We start from the raw sequence: 27,356 nt of genomic DNA on the forward strand, positions 1-27,356 counted from the left end.
CAGATACAGTGGAGCCCAAAATGCTGAGCTGGACGAACCTTTCAAAATATACGAACTCAAGGCCGCTCTAGCAAGGATGAAACGCGGGACCGCGCCAGGAAGGGACGGGATCTCGGTAAAACTCCTAGCCAATCTGCCGGACCGCGCATACGAATCCCTCCTAGAACACTTTAATTCGGTTTGGATGGGCGCAGCTCCACTTCCCACGGGGTGGAAGACGGCGCTGATAACTTTCATCCCCAAGGCGGGCAAGGCCATAGATACGGATAACCTCAGACCTATTTCTCTCACCTCGTGCGTGGACAAACTGATGGAAGCTATGGTCAGAGATAGACTATCTGAGTACCTAGAAAACAAGCCAGTCTTCGCCGACTCGATGTACGGCTTCAGACCAAATAAATCGGCTCAGGACATCCTGCTGCAGCTCAGCAGGGAGGTACTAAACCCGATCGAACATCCGAACGGGGATAAGATAGTGCTGGCCCTAGATCTGAAGAGAGCCTTCGATAATGAGACACACGAGGCGATCCTCACACACCTATCAGAGACGGGATGAGGCAAGAACGCTTTCGAGTACATAAAACGCTTCCTCAAGGACAGATAGGCCTACGTGAGGATCCAGAACGCGGAACACGGCCTCTTTCTATTAGGCACGAGAGGGACGCCACAGGGAGCGGTGCTATCACCCCTGCTTTTCAACTTGGCAATGAAGAACCTGCCGGTGCACCTGGAGAAGGTCCCGGGTGTGCAGCACCCGCTGTACGCGGACGACATCTCCATTTGGACCACGCAGGGCTCTCTCGGAGAAATGGAGGCCAGCCTGCAGGAGGCGGCCACCGCGGTGAACGAGTACGCGAAAAGATGTGGCCTTCATTGCTCCCCTCAAAAATCCGAATTCGTGCACATTCGCCCCAACAAAAAATGCACAAACAAGATAGAAATGAGACTTGGATCGGAACCGATACCCGAAAGAAAAGAAATTAGAGTCCTAGGTCTTTTCATCCACCAGCGTAGGCTGGCGACGACCACGCTCGACAAACTAAAGAAGGTGGGAGATCAGGTGGGCCGAATGGTCCGCAGAGTCTCGAACAAGAAAGGGGGATTGCGAAGCAAAGACGCCTTGCGGCTGGCCAATGCCTTTGTAACAAGCCGAATCCTGTACTCGACCCCCTATCTCCGCCTCAACAAACACGACCAGAACATCATCGAGGTGACTACTTTCTGAATGTCAGCATGGCTTCCGTCGAGGGTTTTCAACGGTGACACGGTTAATTGAGACAATACATGACCTTTCTAAAGCTATAGATGACCGGGGACAGATTGATGTTATTTGTGTAGATTTTGAAAAAGCCTTTGATAAGGTTCCTCATGACAAATTACTCCTGAAAGTGCGAAGGGCTGGGATTAATGGAGACATCCTTAGATGGATAGAAGCGTACTTGGCGAAACGCAAACAGGCGGTACGTGTTGACAACTGTGAGTCTGGCTTTTTGGATGTGTATTCTGGTGTACCGCAGGTTTCTGTGCTGGGGCCATTGCTATTTCTAGTTTATATCAATGACGTAGTATGTGCTGTTGGAAATTCTGTTAAACTGAAACTATTTGCGGATGATTGCCTCATTTATGCACCTGTCACATGTGAAGAAGATCAGATTAACATTAACCAAAACCTGCAGGCTTTTGCTGTTTGGTGTGAGAAATGGGAAATGAAAATCAACTTCAATAAGACCACATTTACCCATATAACTAACAAACGAAATATAATTTCTTTTCAGTACAGTATTGCAGGTCACGATTTGGTTAATGTTAGTACATTCAAGTATCTGGGGGTGTCAATTTCTCACAACCTAAGTTGGCACAATCATGTCGAAAATGTTTGTGCGGTGGCACATAGAAAACTGTGTTTTCTAAGAGGAAAGTTGGGGAGAGCAACGAAAGATGTCAAACTTTTAGCATACAAATCTCTCATCCGGCCTTCCCTACAATATGCATCTGTAGTATGGTCTCCTCGGCAGAAGATTCTTTCAACGGAAATAGAAAAGATTCAAAGACGTGCAGCGAGATTTATTTGTTCAAAATACAGGAAAACAGATTCGGTAACGGAGATGTTAAACTCATGTAGTCTAGAAACATTAGAAAAAAGACGTAAAAGGCAGAGATTAAAAATACTTTACCAAATCATTCACGGAGAAATTAACATCAATAAAGAAAAATATCTGCAGCCTCCAGGTAGACTAAGCTCCCGCCTTAACCACCACAAAGCGATTCGGCCATACTTGACACGAACTAACGTCTTTCGCTGCTCATTCTTTCCGGATGCTATTGAGCACTGGAATAAACTGCCCGCTCACGTTGCTGAGTCTACAGGTGTAGCGGCATTCTTGAATGCACTTGGGGATTACGTCTAGGCATGGGATTCTTGTAGATGGGCGCGTAACTGATTGTCCAATATTGCTTTTTGTATAGCAGGTGGTTCTACAGTGGTGTGAACTGTGTTGCGTTTCAATGCTCTCTTGTATTGATGTTCAAAGAAGCTTGTTCATTCATGGTTATATATGCATTTTTTTTTGTGTCTCTTCACTTTCCCTCCCTGTAATGACCCTCAAATGAGGGTTGACAGTATCCATAAATAAAATAAATAAATAATACGCAAAATGGCGAAGAATGCCCTCGACCTCCCGATAACCACATCTAACCTGAGACTCCAAGGTCTGGGTATGACGAACTCCTTCGATGAACTTAGAGAAGCCCACCTCACAGGTCAATACACGCGATTATCGCAGACGCCGTCGGGACGCCGCCTTTTAGCCCGTCTGCACATAGAACACACGACTGTAACCGAGGAGAGAGTAAGACTCCCTCAGGAGTGGCGTTACGCCCTGCACGTAAGACCACTCCCAATTAAGATGTCCAGGGACGACCACGAGGGTAGACGCAGGGCCAGGGCAGAGGTCTTAGCTCACCACTACGGAAGGAAACCCGGGGTATACTACGTGGACGCATCCGGCCCGCACCAAGGCGGGTGGTACACGGCGGCGGTGATCCACGTGTCCAAAACGGTGAACGGGCTCACCTTCAAAGCCCGAAACGTAACTCAAGCAGAGGAAGTCGCCATCGCATTAGCGCCAACACACTCCGATTCCAAGACAATCATAGCCGACTCGCGAGGGGCGTGTCGGAACGTCCAACAGGGCTGGGTCCCGTACCTGGCCTACCGGCTACTGCAAAACAGCTCGTACGTAGGAGGTCCATTCCACCGCTTCATAGTCTCGGCTCTGGCCCACTCGGGGCTAGGAGGAAACGAGGCAGCAGAAGCAGCCGCCCGCGCGCTCTCCAACCGGGCAACCTCGTCCCCCGCCTACTCTGAAGAAGTAGCGGAAGCCAAGCCGACCTACACTTACAGGGAAATAACACAGTTATACCAAGATAGACATAAACTCTACCCCCACCCGTGTAAAGGATTAACGAGAGCGGAAGAACGCCTGTTCCTCCGCCTTGTCACGAACACCATGATGTGCCCGGCCTCGCTAAAGCACTTTGACCCTGCCTTCTCCGGGGAGTGCCCGCACTGTGGGGAGAGGTCCTCGGACCTCTACCACATGATGTGGGCGTGCCCCTCCAACCCTGCTTTTACTCCAAACCCAAACCCCACCCGGGAGGACTGGGAGGCGACCCTACTCGCCTGTTGCGACCTGAAAGCCCAAAAGGCGATGGTCGAACGAGCTATGGCGGCAGCGGAAGCCACTGGGGTCCCGTACTAGGGACTCCACCTAGTGTTTGTGAGGGGAAGGGCACTAAGCCTGACTCCAGAGCAACCTTCATGTAACTCCCTCTTTTCAGAGGAAATAAACGTTTTTACCACCACCACCACCGAGCTCCGGCTTTGAGAGGTCCGTGATGGGCGCAGTGAAGGCTTTGCCGTCGGGAGGTGACAACAAACAGGAACGCAGAGCTCGGCTTCGGCGAATAAGACTGGCCAGCGGTGCCAAGTCATAGCCACACCGATCGGGGAACAAAACAACAAGGCTTCTGATGCTCGGATTTCGGCATACGGCTTCGCATATAGCGGGACCACACAGATTCCAGCCCTGGGTACGGCACTCCCATTCTAGAGATAACACCAGACTTTCGATGAAAGTCGCTCCCTGGATAAACTGAACGATGGGCAGTGAGGCTGGCTCTGCTTCACCGACAACGCACAAAAGCGAGTACACTTGTAGCGTCATGCGCGTGAGGTTGCGAGGCAGGGTCATTGTGTGCGCACCGTTTTGGAGCAGGCCGAACGGCACGGCGCAAGGGGACCAGCTGTACGGACAGGGGCCTCTGCCTGGGTAGTCCACGATGCATAGGCTGTTGACAACGACTCTGTCTTGTAGGCCGCATTCAGAGATGGTTCTGCAGATTTCCAATGTATGGCTGCCGAGGTCTTCAAGGATGACCTTCTTGGGCGACCTGTTGGCGGACACCGCTCGACAATATATCTGACACTCTAACAGACTAAAGCACCACATTGAAAATCTCAATTCTTTTATGGACGTCTCGTTCTCGAGAAGAGCGGAGATCCAGGGCTTTACATGGTCGTCGTCATCCAAGTGAACAATCCCGCGCCGAAGGCACTCCTCCTCTGCAAATTCTTCATTGTTGTCGGCCTCTTCTTCTTCTCCATATTCACAACCGACTTCGTAGTCATCGTCATTCACGGTGCACGTGAGGCTGGAGTACCTGAGCGTCTTGTTGGTGTACAGAAGCTGTTTTATTGCAGTGGCGTACTCCAACCTGAGTGTGTTCACATGTTGCTAAACTCTAACCAGCACCTTGTGAGTAGCCAGGGCATCGCAGATAGTCAAGACGTCCATGTCTGGACCATACTTAGCGTCTTTTATAAACACAGATCTCAGCGATGCATTCGGCCTACGATACGCTCCAGGAGCGACATGCGGGTTGCCTATGCCGTAGGGTGTGCTGCCACTGTTGAGAATCCTCGACGTGATTGACAGGTGGGTGATGCTCCTTTTCGGAACAGCCCTGCCAGGAAGGTGCCGGTCGCCGCACCCTGCACACGGACCTCCAAAGCTATGAGCGTCTTCAAGGAAGCAGTTTCCGCGAGCAGAAGCGCAAGATTGGCAAGCAAGTGTCCGTTTGTGTCCACAAACAGGTCGAGTGATTCCAGCCGTGTCAAGGAAAGTATAGCCGCTGCAAGGGTGCCGGAGATAACCACATTCGGTGCTATGAACTCCAACGTGATCTTCTTCAGCCCCAGCGCGTTGCGAATTGCAAGGCACACGAGTTTTTCATGGGCGGCTATGATTTCGTGATTGATGGTGACTTCCGCAACGCACCAGTGCTTCGTCAGCAGATGGTACAAAAGTGTCGCGGCCTGTTTCTTGTCTTTCATTGTGGCCGGCTGGTTTTTGTATGTGCCGTCGCCCGCCGTAGCGAGGATGAGCTGGGAGGTAGCGTCCTCTTGTAGTTCCAGCCCGACGTCCCAGAAGAAGCTGTTCCAAGCTTTCAAGTTGCGTACGATGCGGCATAGACGATCTTCCCGGCTCGTGGATGGTCGACGATGGTCGACACTTAGACCGACGTACCGGCTGCAGAATCCGTCCACCTCTTTCAGTGGCGGCGATGGTGCCTTGGGCGCCTCTGTGTCTTCGGGTACCGCCATATTTTCGCGCACTTCCACGCCTGCTGGATCCTTGACGTCTGACGGCACGTGGACTTCAGCGGGCACTTGCTCGCCTTCGGGCACTTTTTCTTCAGGGACCTCAGCCTCCTCGGGAACTTCTACGTTTTCGGGCGCCTCCAGATTTTCGCGCTCCTCGACGCCTGCGCGCTCGTCGACTTTGGCGGACACGTCGACGGCGGCAGTCACCTCGACGTCGGGGGGCACCTCGTGGTAGGCGGGCACCTCAACGGCATCCGGCACTTGCTGGTCTTCGGGAACCGCGGCCATCTCAGGAACCTGCACCTCCGAAGGAATCTGAACCTCTTCGGACACTGCTACCGTTTTGGGCACCACAAGGTCCACCCCATGGTCACCTTTGATGGCACCGCTTTCAAGTGCGAGCTTCAGCTTGGACATCGCGGAAGCGCGGGCACTGTGGGAACTAGCCTGCAAGCTAAGCGTTGCGGGATATATATGAGGCCTTTGGTGGAACGCAAATGACGCGACACGCTACCTACTGTTCTCGCCTAGGCTGGTGACATGAAAGCGCACAGCATGATGAATGTAAAGCACCCACGATGCTTGCTTCAAAGCAAAGCATCCGCATTGCCGTTGGAGCACGTCGCAAGAAAACTACTTCATTCACCTGATTATTCAAATGGGCAGGAGCAACAATGCCGACATGGGAATATAGGGTTGCTTGGAAAACATGTTGCGGTGACAATCCGAAACATATGACAAGCTAAGTGTTTTCTTAATCCGCTTAGGGTCCCGTGCCCCTACCCTGAACACTAGCACTGTCCCTTGCGGTGAAAACATGAAATCGATGACGTCACGTGGAAACCATTTAACATACCACAGAAGGTAGGAAAATAGAAAACTTGAGAGGACAACTAAAAGGGGTCTGAAATATCTTTTTTTGTTTAGGAAAGTAGATTAATTCGCTCAATCACTACGTTCTCTCGTCATGAACCCTTGAGCAAAATAATACACCTCTACACACAGCAGAGAGCCCACAACAGCGCGTGAATGTTGGCGAGTCCTTCCCGGCCGCTTTTTCATCCTCGCGCCCTCCTCCGTCCCAAGCTGCTGCGTAATTATGTTCACAGATGGACATTGGTTAGATTCTTTCAGGCATCAGGCAGCTAGCATGGCCGCTGCCATTAAGCAGCGTCCCGCCGGAGGGTCAGGTACATCCCTCGCCGAGGAACTCGCGCGCAAGGAGAGCAGACTTTTGAGCGGGCAAGAAGCGTCGAGAGGAAAGGAAAAGGCGCGCGGACGCTGAAATTGAGATCTTTACTACAGATAACAAAGAGTCTACAAAACAAAATAAAAAATTCATGCCGGAGATTATTAGTGAAGCGGCGTCTTTATCATTCTACTAATACCGCGCCTTCTTCTAGAGCCCCTTTAAAGGGCAACTCCGGCAATTTTTCAGCCATTTTAAGTTAATGGCTGTTTTGTGATGAAGAAGTTAGAGCGCAAAAAAACAAAGACAAAGTGGAGACGTGGACGGGACAAGCGCTAACTTTCAACAACTGCTTTATTGAAGTGCGGGAAGGGAACCTAGCGGGGCCGCCGCGCATGCGCTAAACCTCTTGTCTCTCAAACTTGCTCTTGTTAAACCCTGAGGCGAGTGTGCAGAAGGTGGTGAAGGCACACATGGTTCAAAAGAGTTAAGATTATACACATAATGTGTACGATACAAGGTTTTCAAAAGCAACCCCAAAATAATTTTTAAACAGCAAAAAAACGCAAAATCTTGAAACCGAAACCGCAAAACCGAAACCGGAGATGTGCCTTCGTGCGGTATTGACTGTGACGTCACTAGCGGGTTCGCCGCGCTGCGAAGTTCGGAGCCGCGCTGTCGAAAGGGCTGAAGCGCGGAGAACAGCTTTTCCTAGACCAGCGAGTCTTTAGAAGAGGACTCATTCGCAGGGTTGCCAGATGGCTCCGACCTCAGGTAGCCAAATTGGCCTCCGTAGTAGCCCAAACGTAGCCAAAAGCGAAATTTTTGCGTAGCCCAAAAGTAGCCAAAAATATTTGTTTTTTGACAACATTTCTTAAGCATATTGAATTAATTTTCGGCAAGAATATTTACATATTAGATTTATTTCACGCAGATGATGTCTGAGGGGGTGCGCACGGCGTGTTTTTTCCGTTGTTACGTTTCCCATCCGTAATGCGCGCTAACCAGTGCGGCTAACATGCGCGGCTAACCAGGTCCTAAAGACGGAGCCGCAGTTCCACTTTGCAGGCGCGGCAGTAGGCCATATCACCTGAGGCGGGTGACGCCCGCCAGTCTGCATGCGGAAAAGGCGGCGCTAAAAAACGCAATTGCAGCTCTAGTTTAGGAATATTTCACCTTTTAAATGTTCGCGCGCAGATTAGACACATCGACAGTGGAAATACCTTACTGTATACTTACGCAGCCTCACATTTCAATTTTATGCTTTAAGAGAAAGGTTCTCACTGAGAGCGTCGCCTCAAAGCATCGAGCATGCGCCTTCTTGAAGCTACATTCTACGATATGCATGAGCTCAGAATAAATCAAGGATATATGCCATTAGATGATAATCTATGTCGATTTTATCTTCAGTCTAACAGCATGTTCACAATAATGAGAAAAACAGTTACCCTTGAATTCCGGCTCCTTTTTCCATTTCTTTTTGTAGTTCCGGATGTACCTACATCGCCCACTTGCCCATTCTGAAAGTTCTCGTAGCGACGGATCTAATGCCATGTCATGCCACTAACTTCCGCCGCCTTCGATAGTTACAGTGGGATCCGCGCAGCGCCGAAGGATGGCTCCGCATGAGTGCACGCAGATTACGCAACGGACACGGCGCTCTCGCGTCGCTTGCAATGAATCTCGAGGGCTGCACGTGTGCCTCTTGAGGCTGCAGAAAAAGCGTAGGCTCTTGCGAGTGGCACGCTTGCTGTGTCCACCACGAGAATAGGAAGAAACAGAAAAAAACCTTATTAATGCGCGTAAACATTACTTGCCTCATGCGTGTCTTGAGCAGAATGTGTCCACAGAACCAGAATAAACAATACAAGAAAAGAACATGCCTGCCGGTGGGTTTCCAACCAGCCACCTACCGCAGCCGAAGCGGACGCCCAAACCACTAGGCCACGTCTATGGTTAACGGTTAACACGTGAGGATCACGAAACCAGGCAACAGAAGCGAAATAGTAGCATTTAATGCTTACGCATTCGCACCACGTAGGGAGACTTAAGTTCTCTTAATGTTTTCTCTCTATTCTGGTACCATGGTTGTCATGGTCACCCGAGGTGCACCGTCAATGGGAGAACGCTCACATGTGCAGACGGCAACAGTCGCGGGGGGGTGGCGTTAGTTCGCGGATTAAGTGGAATCCATAGGCCGTGAAGTGTTTCCGGGGGGGCAACTTTCACGTAGTGTCCACTATTTAGAAATCGAAAGGCCATGATCCTTGACCGCCTGAAGTACAAGTTTTCTCGAACACAGCGTTTACAAATTGTCATTTTGTAGCAGACGCGTTCAATTTATTTAACCTTCTATAGCCTGCATTTTGATTCCAGCATGCCTTTTATTTCTGTCACTGTATAATTGTAACAGAGCACATTATAACTACTTTAACTTTTTTTTTTTCACGCACGAAAAAGATGTAGCCCAAAAGTAGCCACATAGCCAAAACGAAATTTCTGACGCCAACTCGGACAACAAGTAGCCCAATTTGGCTATTAATAGCCCAATCTGGCAACCCTGCTCATTCGATGATTTCGGTCTGGACGAGTCCCCTTTCAGGTATGATCCACCGCCGCGCGAGCTAGCCGAGTCACACCACAGGCCGCGTCACTTGCAGCATGGAGACGGCCTGAACTCGGAGAAGTAAGTATTTGAGTGATTTCTCGTGCATGCATCTGTGACACAGTCGTCAGAACAAAAGTTAATGTGATGCTCCCGCTGATAGCTGTTCGTGTGGCGAGTGCCGGCCAACCCAGCGTGATGAAAGAATCTGCTGCCGAAACGTTGCAGCGGTGCACAACACCCTTACAAGGGAATGCACAACCAAAAGTCCTCTCTTTGCGAAGCTTTGTCTCGACGGCGAGCTTTTGGAAGTGAATTCACGCCAGCTACAGTTCTACAATCCAACATACTTTAAGCGCGCTCTCCGTGGTCCGCTTCCTCTTGACGGCCGCGCTTCGTTCAGCTGGCCGCTGCGATGTGCGGTTGTACTCGATAACGTTGGCACCGAATCTGCCTTCAAGCCCCGGTTGAACGAAGCCTTAGCGAGTCCAAAGCTCCCTCTGAGGTACACGCTGTCTTCATAGCAATCTGTCGCGAAGTGTTCTGAGCACAAATGTCCTGAGAATGCTTCCGCGGAGACCAGTTGACACGCCGGACAGCTCTCACCCAATTGTCGCGAAGGTTCTTATCGCTGGGAAACCTATGGTAGGTCACGCCCGTTGTCACAGATGAAGAATTTGTGCAGCCAACAGCACATCAGAAGTTGCCGTGACCCATCACTCTGGCGCACACATCACTTCAGGCACGTTGAGATGGCGCGAAATTGTACAAGGGGTCGAAATAATTCCGGAGACCTCCACTACAGCACCTCTTCCTTCCTTCACTCCTCCCTTACGTCCCGGTTCGGGTGTCCGTTACTGTGTCGTCATTTACTTTCCTCAAAACCAATTTTCAGTTTCCAGCTGCCCTGCCAACGCCAGCGCACGCCCGACTAGCTTGACACGCCGCCCCGCCAGTGACGTGACAGTACAGGGTGGCCTGTAGAAGTTGCTCGATCAATGGGTGCCGCTCGCGTCGAGGAGGGCTAGTCTTCAAAATTCGCTTGAGAAAAAACTACGCCGCTTTCAGGTGCGAAACTTTACATGCGAAATCAGACCACCATAAAGAATACAGACTGAAAATTTCATTTCGATCGATGAACATCAAAAAATCGCCGGAGCTGCCCTTTAAGTTCCGCTTCAAGGGTACGACGCGAGAGCTTTAAGAGTGAGCTCCATGTACGCGGAAAAGTAAGCGACGCAACGAGGCGGCGCGGAGACGACGGCTGGCTGTCGCTCCGTCGCCCACCGGCCAAGCTCCATGCGATGCGACGACGCGAACGCGAATTTGAGACGAAGATCAGTGTTGCTGGCATAATACACCGCAAAGCTGTTTGCGCTTATAACAAGAGTCACATTATTTGTAAGGATCAAAATTTTGGGCAGAAAAATGCCAAATAAAATGTGTTTACAGCTTTGTCATTGCATGTCATTGTCACGGGCACCGCCATGTTGCCTGAACGTGGGGCGCACACCTGTTTGAACTTCGCGCGCTTTCTGAGGTCAATCGACGCATACTCGCTAAGCCTCGCAGCACTGTAAACACAGAAGCAATATCAAAATGTGAGGTGTTTTATCGCTTCTTGCGCCTTTAGTTTGCCGTGAACGTGGGGCATAGCGTAGCGACAACGACGAATCTGTGGTGAAGCAAGAGGCCCGGCAAGAGGCCCGGTAGTGACGTACGCTGCCGGATTAGCTGCTATTGGCTAATCACGTTAGAAACTTCCGGGCGACGAGCGAAATTTTCTGTGAGTGCAGATCCGAGCGACACGACAAGCGATACGGGCATTTCGCTTCGCTCGTCGCTTGCCGCTGTCGCGTGAGTTTTCGCGCACATGGAGTTCAGCCTTTAATGGGTCCTCACAGCGGCGAGGGCTCCTCCTCGCGTATCACTTCACTGACACTATTTGCTCTTTCATCATCGTTCACAGCATCAGACTGACTACGCCTATGCATAGGTGTAACGTTAAGGTGTAATGATAGGTGCAACGTTAAAGGGGCAGTGAGGAAGAATCTGAACTCGTCTTTTTACCGCGGGAACTCGATCTACACGTTCCAAGCATTCTTAGAAACCTCGACTTATTGCCCTGTATGGCCGGTTTCCCTAATTAAATCGAATTAACGTCCGGCTCCCGCCTTTATTTTTTGAATTCTCCCCGTACGGTGGGCGGAGTCGACTAACGCGTGGAGTGCCTTTCACCCAGTCCCGTGGCGGCTTGCCGCTCTGCTATCGGCGGAGTAATACGTAGTAATCCGTAGTAACAAATAGGCCGAGCGTATTTTTATTTCGGCGGATTTATTTTGCGGCTATATTATCTGCGAATGAAAATGTTTATTCACAGAAACCTAAAAAACAAAATAAAATGAAAGCAAAGCCCCACGGAGCTCGCTGAAAGCCAGTCCACACGTTTGTCGACTCCTCCCACCGTACGGGGAGAATTAAAAAAATAAAGGCGGGAGCCGGACGTTAATTCGATTTAATTAGGGAAATCGGCCACACAGGGCAATAAGTCGAAGTTTCTAAGAATGCTTGGAACGTGTAGATCGAGTTCCCGCGGTAAAAAGACGAGTTCAGATTCTTCTTCAGTGCACCTTTAAGAGACCACAAGCAGGCAGAGTTGGTGAGGGAACAAACGTGGGTTACTGACATCCTAGTCGCAATCAAGATGAAGAAATTGGCTTGGGCAGGGCATGTAATGCCAAGGCAAGACAACCGCCTGTCCTTAAGAGTAATAGAGTAGATTCCAAGAGAAGGGAAGCGTAGCAGGGGGCGGCAGAAAGTTGGGTGGGCGGACGAGAAGTGCAGTGGCGCGTTGCTTGACCGCTGCACCTCTGCGCCAGGCGTGGTAGGAAGACTCCCAGAGATCTGCGCTTACCCATTATCGCATTATCGCTATCCACAGAATTGTCATCTGAACACCGGAACCGAAGTCTAAAAATCCTAGCACACCTTATTCCTAGTTGGCCTATCTACGCAAATTGACATCTATTTCTTTGTACATTCATTAATGACCTTTCTTTCGTCATTTGATTAGTCTTCATTGATTACTAAGGGCTTTGCCATCCTACAATTAATACCAGCATTCCAACCCTCCAGAACAACCGTCTGCATGCTTGAGAATGGCGTTTTTGCTAAAGTTGATAGGACTGTACTAAAAGTTTCTACTGTCAGCGTAACTACATTTTGTCTACCAATAAAGCCTTGCCAAAAGAGGGATACTTGCATACTTGTTACGATACCCAGCCATTGATGCTGCCATCTAACATGGTCCGATCATATCAATCCTAGTACAAGCTCCCTTATTCCAATTGGTAAACAAGGATAGGGAATTCAGGGGCTCGTATCAATACATATATGAAGAAAGCAGCAGTAAGTGAAGCCGAGAAGACCATACGGGAGTATTTGTGTTTTTAAAAAAATAGAAACATTCCCCTATGCTTTCCTTGGCTTCAACGGCTTTTTGGCTTTTTTTTTCATACCCACAGCCTAAGAGGTTTACGCTGTGACATCTTTTGAGCATCACCTGTTAAGTTACTCGACTTCAAAACCCCCAACTCAAACTGAGCTGGCCTATGCTAATGCCATATATGACTCAAATCAAACTTTGGTAAAGTCCCGGGTGTAGTTTATTACCAAGCTGCTTACTCTTTCTTGAAGCTCCACTGCAACAGCACTACAGGCAAATTTTAAAACTTCGGCAATGCATGTAGAAGCTCTAGGTTTTTCTACACCATACGCATAACGAAACCCTCTGATACTACTAAGGGTTCTTGCCACAACAGCCGCCCTAACATTGTTGTGTCTCGATTCATCCTACTGCATTTCAACATGTTTTTTTTTTTCTCCACCCACATAAAGCTGCATTTGTCTTGGACCTCGTCTTTCACCCAGCATTGTTGCTTACTGGCGTCCTGTTCTTCAAACTGGTCACTGTAGAAACACATGCAGTAAACGATGAGCCGCCTAGCTCCACCCTTTAAGGGCTTGCCCCTCTGGTATTGTCATTTAGGGCAGTTGAGGTTAAATAAATATTGAAATAAATTGGCCCAATAAAATGCTCATTCTTTCACTCACAACGGCGATCCAACACAATCCTATCTGCGTTACGTGTGCGTTAACAATTTTTCGGATAATTTACTTCAAGCAATACCAAAGCAGACTTACACAACAGTCGCGTTTTGGGTAACTTCCACGTTATACTCAGGTTATCTCTGTATGGCTTAATTCATGCACTGCATATACGAGGTTTTTCACCTACGATTTTAGACAATTTTAAAAAAACAGGCTTTTTAATGAGAAGCGCGATTTTTTCGGCATACCATTGTCAGTGTTGTAATGCATCAGCATACAGCTAGAGACGTTTTAACTAGCAGGCTGGTTAACTAATAATGATTAGTTAACTTTTTCAGTTTTTACTGTTAAGATCCTGAAATAATAAGAGCCGTGTAGCCAACCGTAAGTAATATCCATAGAAATTCGAACACGCAGTTATCCTCAGCGCTGTGACCCAACAAATTCTGGCTCCACTGCGCAAAAATACAGGCGCTTTCGAGAATCTTGCGAAGAAACCTGTCCGGATCGCGGAACTCGTCGAAACATCCAAACTTTGTTGGGCCACAGCGCCGAGGGTAATCACATTTTTTGAATTCTAAAAACTGATACCGTTTTACTTGCGGTGGGCTACACACTTCTAAATAGTTAATGAGCCCGGAAGCAAAAGTTAAAAATTTAACTTTTCAATATTAGGTAACCACCCTGTTACTAAGCACATCTGAGCTGCATTATGATGCACCACAACACTGACAACGCTACGCCGAAAAAAATCTCTCTTCTACTCCAAAAGCCTATTGTTAAAAATTGCGTAAATTCTTAAGCTGGAACCGCATGGAGCGTTTTTCGCGAGCGAAAAACGCGACGCGCGGCAAACGCCCGCGTTGCAGTCGACGCACGAGCACCCGCACTAGTCCCGCACGAGAAAAATGAAGCGGTGCGTTTTTTCGGGTTGCCAGACCACACAACTGCCAACGAGGTGAATTATCTGTTACCGCATATATAATATTCCCTTTAAATTACAGGACACTACAATAAAAACAATCTTCATGTAATTATACCTCGTTAAAGCTTGTCTTGTGCATGTTGGCCGAATACTACGCGCGAACGAACACGATGCGTGAATGCACGTGGCTCTTTGGACGTGCTCAACAGTAAAGCCAGCTCCTCCGAGGAAAGAGCAAAGTTGCCCCAAAAAGGTACCGCCGAGATGCGCGGAGAGCAGAGCCATCTGTTGGCAAACCGAAAAACCAAAATGACACTTCCCTGCACGCTGATTGGTGGACGCCGGCCGTGACGTCAGTGTACGCGCCGCGCGAGGCGTTTTTTTTTTCTACAAGCGTAGAACCACGCGGCGGCGCGATTTCGTTGGATTATGCTGGGCACGCGTCAGAATGGCGCGCGCATGCGGTTCCAGCTTTAGGTGAAACAACCTGTATAGCTGGACATCCATTACGAGCCCAAATATGTGTCAGTATTTGCACTGTGTTTGTCTTCTGCCCTGCGTCAAGTGAAGCAACTGAGAGGCTTACATTATCTGATACGGTGAAAAAGCGAGGTGCTTATCTTTAGACATCTAGCTTTGCACACGACGAGAAAACATTTTAAAATGACGCTATCTTCGAAAGGAATGACTGACACACCCTGAGTGCTTCATTTGAGTGTGTCATTTGATCCTTATCCTCACCTCAAATGGCTAGCGAGATATGTTACGGGGCTAATACTTAGAGCGTGTATAAAACAATACCTCCTCGTCCTCTATAATGAAACCAAAATTACACATACAGTTGTCTTGTCTTGAATGGAGTCTGGTTACAACTGCAGAGGTTTTCTTTCAATGACGAGAGTGGAGCGCATGGAAAAGCACAAACTTGTACTCAATATTAGTTTATTCATAGAGCTACTGTTTTCCTGATATTAGTAAAACGAGCTGTTTACATGTAAGCTCCTAACGAGGATTATCGTTTTGGTGCATAAATTTATGGAAGAGAAGTTCGCAGTTAGCAGCGAGGTGCTTGAAGTGGTAAGAGAATACGTTTACTTAGGGAAGGTACCGGCCGCTGATCCGGATCATGAGAGAGAAATAACTAGAAGGATAAGAATGGTATGGAGCGCATATGGCAGGTTCTCTCAGAACATGAATGGCAGTTTACCAATACCACTCAAGAGAAAAGCATAAAACAGCTGTATCTTACTGGTACTGAGCAATGAGGCAGAAATGTGGAGGCTAATGAAAAGGGTTGAGCTTACATTAAGGACCGCAGCGAGATATGGAAAGAAAAATGTTAGGTCTAACGTTAAAGGACAGGAAGAGGGCAAAGTGGGTGAGGAAACATACGCGGTTTAATGACATCCTAGTCGAAATCAAAAGGAAGAAATGGGCTCGGGCAGGGCACGTAATGCGAAGGCAAGGTAACCGCGGAGTGGATTCCAAGAGAAGGCAAGCGTGGCAGGGGCGGCGGAAAGTTAGGTCAAGGTTAGGTGGACGGATGAGATTAAGAAGTTTGCGGGAATACGGTGGCCGCATATAGTAGAAAGTTATAGCATATCGTTACCGTGTTTACGTTACCGTTTATCGTGTTACCGGACGCCGGAGTTTCCGGTTAGCGCTGCGCACGCTAGAAGACGTTTTAGCATACCGTCTCTCCGGTCTCTCCCGTAACAAGTGACCGTAAGGCGAAAACGAATGATGATGATGGTAGATGCCCCAGCATTAATTACAAACAGAAATACACATGCATTGAAAGCTTTTCTTTGCAGTGAGGTGCTACATGCTCTTTAATCATCTTTTTATCTGTATATAAAGACGTGCTCTCTACTTTGCTGCTAACGGCCGGCTCAGTGGCTTCAAAAGTACCCTGACCAGTAGACAAGCTTACTACACAGAACACACTAAGCTTCTGTACGCTGCGCTTACTGCGTTGCGAATGCTGTAAAAAAATGGCTCTGGCTCAACTTGGTTAAGCCGGGAAATCGCGAAAGCAATACCCATGGCTACGCCCTCGCTCACATGATAGTCGTGCTGTTGTGGTGCTTGTGTGAAACTTGTTGTATACATTGGTGCTGCTGTGGTGATCACTTGGCTAATCTATGTAGCTCGCACGTTCTCGCCGAGCCGCATACTGGGCACGTCGCTTAGCGAGTCTTGTTTCACGCTCTTCCTCTGTCTCTGTAGCTCGCCGTTCTCTTTTACGCGCATTACGACGAGCCTCCCTAGTGGTAGGCGGCATCGCCGCGAAGCAATGTTAAGGCGCTGGTGGTTGGCACAGCTACCGCTTTCTAGTGACGTGAGTCCAGCCTAAATCTCTTCAGCGTAGCGCCACAGTCGCGCTCCTAGAGGAGAGCGCAGGAGTTAGGCGCGCCGTGGTCGTGGCCGCCGCGATCTGCTTCGGCGGCGGCGCGCGCCGTTGCTCAAAAGCGCGCTTCGATCGGGGAGGCCACGCCGTGGTGGCACCGCCGCGGCTTGCGACGGCGCGAGTCGGTCGCCTTTCTCTTTGGCGTGACGTCAAAAAGCACCTGTTACGCTCCTAACGGAGAGCGCAGGCGTTAGGCGCCGGTGGCACCGCCGCGCTACGGCAAAGGCTGAAAGTGCAAGTAGTAAAGCTTTCGCTTTAAAACGCAGCTACAACACCTGTTTGCCGCGCGCAGCGTCGCTTCTTTGGATGTTTGGATGCACGACTTGGATGTAAACATAGTGGTGCCATCTGGTAACAGTAAGTCAAAGCACTTGAACTCTGGACTGGAGAAACTTTTTTTTTTTCTGAATTTAGTGGTGAATATGACAAGCACTACCAGAATGTTTTTGTTTTTCCAGGAAGAAAACTATGAAAATAGAGAGAAAAATGTTAAAGCTGGCACAAAAGCTACAGTGTTGTTGCTTCCTTGGCTACGCGCATGGAGGAAGGAAACTGCAACGCGGATAGTTAGGCTTAAGTGCTCGAAAATCACAGAATTATCTCAACAACATGGGCTAGTTGTCACTTAAACCTCGACGTATGGGTGAGAGAATGCGAAACAAAAGCGAACCGCTACCATTTGAGTGAGCTGTCGCCTCAAAGAATCCAGCGGTGACATGCATCTATTCCGAAGCGGGCGAGCAGGGCGCCGCCATGTTTGTTTACAAGCGAACGCTAACCCTCTCCGCAACGCTAAAGAGTTTCCGTAAAGTGTTACCGGCCCGGTAATGGGCGCGCATGCGCAGATGTCACCAGCCGAGCCCGGTAAACGGTAACCGAGCCCGGTAAACGGTAACGTAAACACGCACAACGATATGCTATATCTCTCTCTTAAAGGATAGGGTTAATTGGACAGACATGGGAGAGGCCTTTGGCCTGCAGTGGGTTTAGTCAGGCTGATGATGGCTCTTCAGATATTAGGGGGCTAGAATACAAGACCATTGAGAGCACGGTTGCATATAGGGGCGGTTTTTAGCCGAAGCTAACCGACTTGCGATCGCACGAGTTGTACATGGTCGCGGTGAGATGCTTTTGTTCACTTTCTGGAATTGTCATAACGAAAACTTTTATAGTTTCTCGCGAAGCTGTTTCAGATAAAGCTCGCCTGCGGTGTTGCAAAGTTTGCTGTGACTTTGCTCGGGTAGGTCAAGGTCCATGGCTATGACAGCCGATGGCGGCTTTGCCAACTACTAACGATCTCGCAGCTAAAAATCTCCCTGTTGAGCCACAATATATGTGGGTATTTCTACTACAGCATATCTTCATGTTTTGCTGCGATACATGCCTGTGCCGCTGTACGGACGACAGCGACGGGTGCGCTAATCAGAACGCGGAAGTCGTGCGCTCTGTAGCACGCCGTAAATTTGATCGTACAACAAGCAAAGTAGCAAGAACGCGTCCGCATGTGCATCAATAACGACCCTACTGTGGTTTTAACCGTGTGTGCTTTTTGACGCTGGGTTCCTCCACCAACCAGAAAGCAGCGCCATTCCATTAGCCTCTTGAAGCGATACAATCGTGTAACCTTGCCCCGTCTGGCGCAGAATATCTTATCGCACTTAATATAAACAGCCCGACGACTGCAAGCTGTTAGCTTGCCATCTCGGGAATATAACGAAACCGGGGCAGTGGAGCTGCAAAACTGATCGTATCCGAGCTGGTCGGTGTAAGTGGTTTAAAAGTTGCCCGAAAAGCCTACGAAATGAGGGCGCTGATAATTCAGAAAGCAGAACATCCTAGTTAAGATATCCGGGTCTTTCAACGACTGTTGTCTGTTAATACTCGGAACAGTCAGGTCTTATTGTTAACTTGACCGTTGCTATCAATTCGACGTGAATCATCGCGCATATAAGTCGGACCACGTGGACCAAGAAAACATGGCCGACACGCCCTCCTCGCGCTCAGTGTTCTCTGGCACTGCAACCAAAGTTATGCACGGAAGCGAAAGAGACAGTCCTTTGTCCTCTTGCCTTGTGACTGCGCCATGCAGCGAGGTCAGTAAACGAGGTTTGTGTCCGCCCGCTCCGAGAAACAAAGCATCTGTCGATGATACAATGCCTTGACCGCAACTTTCTCCCCTGAAATCTAATCGTATACTTGGGAGGGATGTCTCCTGGGGTCGCTCTCTCGCTGAGCGGTAAAGGAGAAGTATACTCTTTTATATAAACGTGGTGGCCTCGTCACCATCCTCTTCGGGACAACATTCTGCTGTGGAGTGACACTTGCGCTACGGGGCTCTAACCCTGATTGCGGACCGGAGGATAGTATTCTTCCCTTAACCATAACACGCACTTGGTGTGCTCACTGACATATAAACACGAACTGAAGAAGAAAATGATAGTAGTAGTAGTAGAAGACGTTTATTCGGCCAAAATTTACAGGCCGAGCATATCGACCGCTTGGGCGACCAGAAATCGCTGTTCTTCCTCCCCTTCAGCGCCAAGCCAGTCGAGCCAGGTGGTGATGGATAAAGAAGGTGGGGGGTAGGAACCCGACTGCTGAGCAGCCGGGCAATAGAAGAGGCAATGGGCAAGGTCCGCATAGATACAGGTGCAGTTGGGACAGGAAGGGTCCGATCGATAGCGATAGAGAAAGAGGCGAGACGGGGTGATGATTGCATTCATTTGAACGTGCCGAAGAAGGCGAGCCTCCGGCACTGTGAGTGATGGATGAGGGGGAGGGTAAAGGCGTTTGTCGAGGCGGAGCTCGAGGTAGACCTCTTTTATGGTGTGGCGAAGGGTGAGTCTCCCACCGTCCTCCGAGGGCTTGGGCCAGGGGATCAACGGTGCCCGGAAAAGTGTGTCACGGGCGAGCTGATGAGCCAGCTCATTGCCGTCAATCCCTGAATGCCCAGGGACCCAGCGGAGGAAAACGATGGAAGGCTGCAAAGCGGAGACCGCTCGTTCGACCTCCTGTTGAAGAGAAGGGGTTAGGGTGCGTTTCTGTATGTGGTGTATAGCGGCTTGTGAGTCTGAATAGACTGTGTACTCTTGAAGAGAGGGAAGGAGGGCAAATGACTGGAGGGCATGCGCAATGATATATGAGCTTCAACGTATTACTTATCGCTAGAATATTACATGGCGGTATCTGTAGAATACACCTTGGCTTAAGGCGACAGAGAACAAAACGCACAGGACAAGAAAACATACTCTGCTACCAACAAAACTGCATAGCATTCTTTATTAATCAAGTCTGAGAAACCGTGAAGCCAAGCGAAGCAGCACGCACCGTCAAGCGCACCCAAGAATTAAAGGCAGTTACACTCACGACTTCATTCAGTGAAAATACTGGTAGGTTTCAAACAGCGCTTTTAACGCTTTGAGCGCCATAGAGGACACCATTTTGCTGTTTGTGGAGCAGTGAGAAAGGCCGCCGCTGTGTCTTAAGAGATCCTCGTCTCCCACTGCGGCCAGCACTACTCATGCCACGCGCTGGAGCGAAAAACGTGGCCAAACACGAACATTAGCTTTTTGTCCGGTACACACCCAGCATTTCTACGTGAGAGACCCTGGACGCCATAAGAAAATCTTCTGAACCGCTCTGCGCAACAAATAACACTTTGGTAGGAAGTCATTTGCGCTTACCGAGCATCTCTGGCAGGCAGGATGAAGTGTGACGCGCTGTGCCGAAGTCGCCTTCCGCAGTCGACGTGTCAGCGATGCTGCGAGATCTTTTTTAACCACGGCCAGTCCACGTCACTGCGGGTGTCACTGTCCACCGACTGACCGTCCCCGGAGAAGTGCTGAATGCGACTGGGCGTGGAAGCGCGTGTGGAGAGAGTCCTCCGAAGACCAAACCAAGGGGAAGGGGAGAAGGCTGTAGTGCGCGAGAAGGAAGCCCCACGTGCAACGTCATCCGGGTATCAGCATGACTATGGCAAGAGCGCGCATGCCCGCCCAGGAAGCGAGCGCCTGCTTTTCCCAGTTCTCGGAAAAACAAAGAGGAGATAAAGGCATCGCCATCGAGCACTGCCTTTTTCTCTGCCAATGTCCGGCTCTGCCAGCCGGACCTTGGCAGAGAGAACGCGCTTACTCGAGAGTTGTCACGGATATAGGTTGTAGATCGTACATTATCACCAGTGTTGTGGGTAACGCGTTACAAGTAACGGCGTTACCGGTAACGGGTTACTTTTTTCGGTAAGTTAGTAATGTACTCGTTACCAATTCGGAACTGTAACGGGTAACGTACTTTCCTTAACATTTTTCGGTAACGTGAGGTGTCACGTTAATAGTTACTTTTTATTTCAATTGTCCCCCTCCGCCTCTTTTTTCAGAAACAAAAACGCCGAAAGTGATGTTGCAAATAAACAAAACCTACGGATGCTCTCGATGACCCTTGTTGCGGCTCGCATGCATGCCAGAAAACACCTGCCCTTGACGACGCACGCACCGCCCCCCCCCCCCCCCCCCCTCAAAAAAAAGCACGAACACGCATTCACACACTTGTCTTCACTCCCAAACCACTCACACACACAACTCTCTAAAGAGTGGACGCTTGCCGAGCCACCAATGGACCATTTGCAGAAATATGCGTCAATTTTTCCGTGAGCTTGTTTTCCAGCCAAAAGGTCTCGTTCCCTCTTCTGAGTAAACTCAGGAATGTCGCCAGTTTACTTCAAGATGGCTCCAAGAGAGCTGTCGAAAGAGTAAAATGGTACAGCACAGAAAAGAGGATTGCAGTCAACCGGCTGGAGCACCGATGTAGAGGAAAAAAGGAAATGCGCCTTTGTTAATTGCTGTGCCCGCAGTAGTGAGCTACCTCACACTAAACTTTCTAAAAATTTTATGCTGAACGATACTGTCGCTCCAACTTTCTCCAGTCATAGTCATACACCCCCCCCCCCCCCCCCGTTCTCCCCTAGCCAGGACAAGGAACAACCCACTCTCCACTGCACTGTGACAAAGGACGGCCTTCCTCCTTTCCTGCCTAGACTCTGTTGCAAGCAGAGTGCGACCATCCGGATTTTCCATTCGCTTGAAGAATACGAGCGTGTCGTCAGGGTTTGAGATCTTTTGATTGGAAAACAAGCCTTGCAGAGAAGACGAGTTATAGGTTACAGTTACAGCGAAGACGCACTGATTAAAATTTATGGCCATGGAGTAACGGCACAGTAACGTGCGATACTTTTTTTCGGTAACAGTAACGGTAACGCATTACCTTTTTTTGTAGGTAACGTAGGGCGGTAACGCGTTCTTTTTTTCTTAGCGTAACGAGTAACGTATTCAGTTACTTTTTTTCGGTAAAGCCTACAACACTGATTGTCACGTACCGTCATTGCCAAAAGTAACCGAGCAGCAGTGCTGCCAACCTCCGACGCCGCTTTTCCACAATTTGCAATAATAAATTCCCTCCATACGAAAAATAGCGTTCTATTGTGAAAACAATGAAAATTTATGCGTAGTTCAGTAGCAAGTTTCATCATGCAGCTACCCTATTACCAGACTAGATAAGCAAATTTGAAATGAAGGACCAAAAATGAAGAACTTCTAAATGAAGCTACAAGATAAGCCGTATAGCGCTCTTTGGAAATTACAAACTAGCGGCTCTATATTGGGCATGTGTTTTTTTTTTGTACTGTGCGCAAGGAAATAGTAAACATGCATCGACATGTGGAATAAACTGAATTTTTTACCCCCATGTTGTGTCGGTTTCGACTTCAGCCGAAGGATACCACGTGCAAAACGACTGGAGGTCGCTTGAGGAATGTACGAAAACTGCGATATAAAAGTTGCTTGTCCATTTGTTCCGATTGTTCTAGAGGGTGGCTAACGTAGCAGTTTGAGTCAATTAAAACAATGAACAGCTTTTACAGCTTTTGTTACAGCTTTTGTACGCCTCATGTGACCTCAACTCCCTTTGCTCGTCGTGGTGGAACTGGGAATTGTGGTTTATGATTTTGGGGCGTCTAACGTCCCAAAGCGACCCAGGCTGTGAGGGATGAAATAGTGAAGGGCGCCGGAAATTTCGACCACCTGGTGTTCTTTGACGTGCACTCACATCGCACAGTACACGGGCCTCTAGAATTTCGCCTCCATTGAAATCGACCGCCGAGGCCCGGAATCGAACCCGCATCTTTCGTGTCAGTAGCCGAGCACGATAACCACTGAGCCACCGCGGCGGCAGAACTGGGAATTGTTCCCCTAGTTAGACTGGCTAAGATTTCCAGCAAGCCGCTCCTTCCTGAAACAAAAATGATGGCCTTGTTCTTTATTAGTTGTCAAAATTAACATGCAGATATGCTTACTACATAGGAATTTCACGTCGTGCAGCGAGCTCCAAATACAGCGTGAGGAAGGGGCGCGCGCGTTGAGGAAAGGTGGTGGTGCGCCAGATCACTGCAGCGGGTGCCACTGGCCTCGTCAGGGACCATACACGTCCGATTATGTCCCTATAAAGTCTGGTTCGCATGCAAGCGACTGAAAATTGAGCAGCGCAGTGCTGCGAAAAATTTGTAACTAGTTGGAAGAATCGCCGCTCTGACTGATGGAGCCGCCGCGACGGCTCTAAACCGCGTTTGCGCCGCAGCAGCAAAGCGTTTTCACTTGCATGTGAAACAGGCTTTACTCGAGCGCGCGGCGGTGTTGTGTGGGCCTCCGTCAGTTGCAGAGAAAAAACAACGAAAAGTTTGTACTGTCTTCCAAGTTTGAGAGAGGAAAAAAAGAACTCTCCGAGGAAGTGAAATTTCCCTAGATTATACATTCTTTTTCCCCTAAGCAACGCCCAAATTCTCTAGATCTAGGGAAAAAATCCCCAGGGTTGGCACCACTGCCGAGCAGCCGCGATGGGGGTAGGAACGGGCTCGGAACCGAGCGGAGGCGCTGCGATCTGCGGCGTTGGCCGCTTCTCGCCGTCTGCGAGTGTAAACTGGGTGACGTAAACCCGTTCTCTCGCCCTCCTTCCTTGGATAATAGGAAGTAAGCAGATGGTATGAGCGGCCATCAGTTTATCACTTGTGGAGTGCTTTCACACTAAAGGCGCCTTCAGACTGGCGAGTCGTAAACGTCAGGCGAGCGATTTCGTTCAATTGGCTACGGTTTCCGTAGTACCAGGAACGCGGGGGGAGAGCGTTGCAGATCGATTTCAGGCTGTCGCGCGACCTCCACGACTATCCAGCGTTAGTGCGCAGGCTTACGTCGGCCAGTTTCATTTTTGCGGTGTCATGTACTTCACAGTTTTGACAGCCGAAAAACACTGAAAGATGAATCGTGGAAATCAATCCAAGCTTAGCAACGCTAACCAGGTTATGAAACCAGAAAATACAAGAGTGCCATTCGCTGCATTAGCCTCTCGAGTAACTACCGTGCATTTGTTTTAGGGAGAACAGGATTTACGATATTAATTTCGTATCTCACTGCTGAAGTACGAAGAGCTGCGTCCGTTTTAAAACACACGTACGGCGCCACGGACTGATGTTGCGCATGCTCTTAAGTCACCTCAGCTTTTAAACCGCACTGCGAAGCATGTGGGCTAACACGACTCATCTCACATTTCATGCTTAGCGACTTCTGGCATCCAAGTGATGAAGAGCTGCATTAACCCGTTCCGCATTTAAAAACGATCCCATAAGTTTCTCAATACTACCAAGAGACAAGACATTGACCACCGCATTTCATTCATCATGAAGTGGCACAGGAATGCTGGCAAGATTAGGTTTCGTGCTTGGCTCGGGTATTGTTCGCATAAAACGTAGACTCTGCCATAATTATACGTTTCTTCTTGGAAAAAACCTAGAGGAAATGCTAATACAGTTTTCATAAAAGCGTAACGTCTATGTCAAGTTGAAGTGAAATGCACGTACATGGAGAAAGTGTGCGTGTCATGGGCAAGTATTGCGCGCAGCAATAGCGCGTCTTCTGTGCTGAACTTAGTGGTCTACCTCAGTAGCTCTGTGTGAGTCATTCCAGGGACGCTTATACCTGGTTACATTCCTCTGGCAAAAATACGTGGCACATGCTGGCATTGTTATACTGTGAGAGCAGGTTTGCCGAAGGTTGGCCTCCTTTACCATGCTCTTTTTTTTCTTTGGTCTGTGGTGTCAGTGGTATATTTATGATAAGAACGTCGTAGCCTTTCAATACAAGCCAACATTTCTTTGTCTAAAGTGTGCATTCCAGAGACATCTAATTGCCCGTTATGGTTGCGAGTGGTCAAAATTCGACTTGCAACATTAAAGGGTCAGTCTACTGAATTTTATCGACCATATTTTCTTTGCGGCAACCGATAGCTCGTTACTCAAATTACCGCTTAGCCAGCTGTGGTTCCAAGGAGTGCGGTAGAACATTTTAAAATAGAATTTATTAATGTGGGAACACATCTGCATGAGATGGTAGTCTCATCTGGCAACCATCTGGATTTGCGCCGCGCGGCGACAAACATGGCGGCGCCCGTCGAAGCCGGACCTCTCGCTTCGGAGTGAATTCTCGTTGTTGCTCCCTTTTTTAGTGCGTTCACTGGCCATAAATGGGGCGCCTGTCTTTCGCTTCGTCTCATCTCGCCTATAAGAAAACATATAAGAGATAAATTTGCTCTGCTTTAATAATTAGAGTGACGATTCTGCCGCTCCTAGGCTTAAGTGGAGAGTCGGTTTGTTTACAGCAATGGTTCCCGTCCTGACGACCAGATGGCGCCACTATAGGCTGAGTTTATTTTTGCGTCTCTGCTAGCATACGCTGAACTAAAAGTGGGAATGTGCCTGCGTTTTGCGTACGTGTAACTATAAATATTCATGTGATTGACAGAAAAAGTGAGCGGTACGCCTTCTACAGTTTACTAGAACAAAACGTGCATTTCTCTGACATTGGGGCATACAAATCGTACGTAGTATATTCACTTATGCTTCTACAAAAAAAGACTACCACTTTCTTGAACAAAATGAACGTTTGGGGTCGCCACCATGCATTTTTACGCGACTTTTAACGCCGAAATAAAATATAAATTCCCGCCTAAACCGGGCGCAGATCCCTCGTTATTGATGTTAGAGGGTGCCAACTACCAGAATATGCCATTATTTATATACTCATCTCGGTGAGTAGACTGACCCTTTAACAAAAAAAGATGATGGGGACTACGTGAGCGCTGTTCACGTACGCAGGCTATGCCACTGAAGGCAGACATGGAGTGAGGGAATAGTTGTCTCCCGTATTTTTAAATAAAATAAATGTATAAACTTTAAGGACACTGTGGGTAACGTGCATGTTTGTTAATTTTGTTTGAATTCTTTAACGCCCGTGGGTCCCTAGATGTCTGCCTGGAAAGTTTCATTTCAATACTCGTAATCGTACACATACAAAGCGGCGACGATGTGGCTGAAGCTGTGCTGTTCATATGGCAGCGACATTTGAAATGGATAATGGTTTGCCATCCACTTTCGGCTAACGAAATGGAAGAAACGTTTTACGGAACCGCTTCACTGCAATTTAGAAGAGTTTCTATTACACCGGCCCTGCCTTGAAGGCGCGGTTAACTGAAAGAAAGGGTCCCTGGAAAGTATCTTCGAGGTTGGCCATAATGCGCTTGCATTATGTAGAGTACAGGGCACCGAGTGCTCATGCCGAGTACAGGATCTCCAAAGCGAACCAATCATTTACAGTATATATTTTTTTTTAATTCCCGGTATTACGCCTCGCAGCGACCTGCGGTGAAGAGCTTTCGTCCGAATCCGAACGCAATGCGTCACGCAACGATGGTTGCGTCGGCAGCGAAATGCTGTGATTGGTTCGCCGCGACGTCTCTTTCTGACGTCACGCAGCTCCCGTGGCCGCGGCCGGAAGCTCCGCCCCCTCCTCCAGCGCGCTTGGCGCACGGCGGAGGGACCGAGTGGGTGGCGCCGGCGGAGGAGCGTCGACATTTCAGCGCGCAAAAAGTGACGTGAGGAGAATGGCGCGAAGACCTGTCAATTCACATTATGACTACAAATAACTCAGTTTCTACAAGAGGCATTAAAAAAATTCTAGCTGGAGTACATTTCTGAAGCGGCGTCGTTCAACCTCTTTGCCTTACCACAACTTCAATCCGGGCCCCTTTCAGTTAAGTTTATACTCAGGAGGGGATTACCTGGGAACACGCGTGTGTTGCTATTCTGCTATCAGAAGCAGTCGAGGAGTGCAACCGCCTCAGAGATTCCAGTACACACGTGCACACTAGCTGTAATTGTTAGAAAGTTTAAGAATAATTTTAATTAACTCTAGGCTAACGTCAATTGCCTTCTCGCTTTTTCTGTGCCTGGTCCATAAAAATTGTAATGAAGATAGATTTCGTGTGCGGCACGCAGTACATCAGATGCAATACGAAAACAACCGCGATAGATCAAGGGAGCCCGGCGTCACCTACTGACTCTATCAATTGGTCACCACC

General features: G+C 48.9%; 1 protein-coding gene across 1 annotated transcript; it reads left to right on the forward strand.

The window, feature by feature from the left end:
- Positions 1 to 691: 691 nt before the first annotated feature.
- On the forward strand, positions 692 to 3,807 carry LOC149328540 (uncharacterized). Its single transcript, XM_089560786.1, has 2 exons — positions 692 to 1,212; positions 2,642 to 3,807. The coding sequence occupies exons 1-2, from the start codon at positions 707 to 709 to the stop codon at positions 3,759 to 3,761; spliced, it is 1,626 nt and encodes a 541-aa protein (XP_089416912.1). The 5' UTR covers positions 692 to 706; the 3' UTR covers positions 3,762 to 3,807.
- Positions 3,808 to 27,356: the final 23,549 nt, after the last annotated feature.

Source organism: Amblyomma mixtum, chromosome 9 (genome assembly GCF_055824585.1).
Source record: "Amblyomma mixtum isolate Tamu chromosome 9, ASM5582458v1, whole genome shotgun sequence".
NCBI lineage: Eukaryota > Metazoa > Arthropoda > Arachnida > Ixodida > Ixodidae > Amblyomma > Amblyomma mixtum.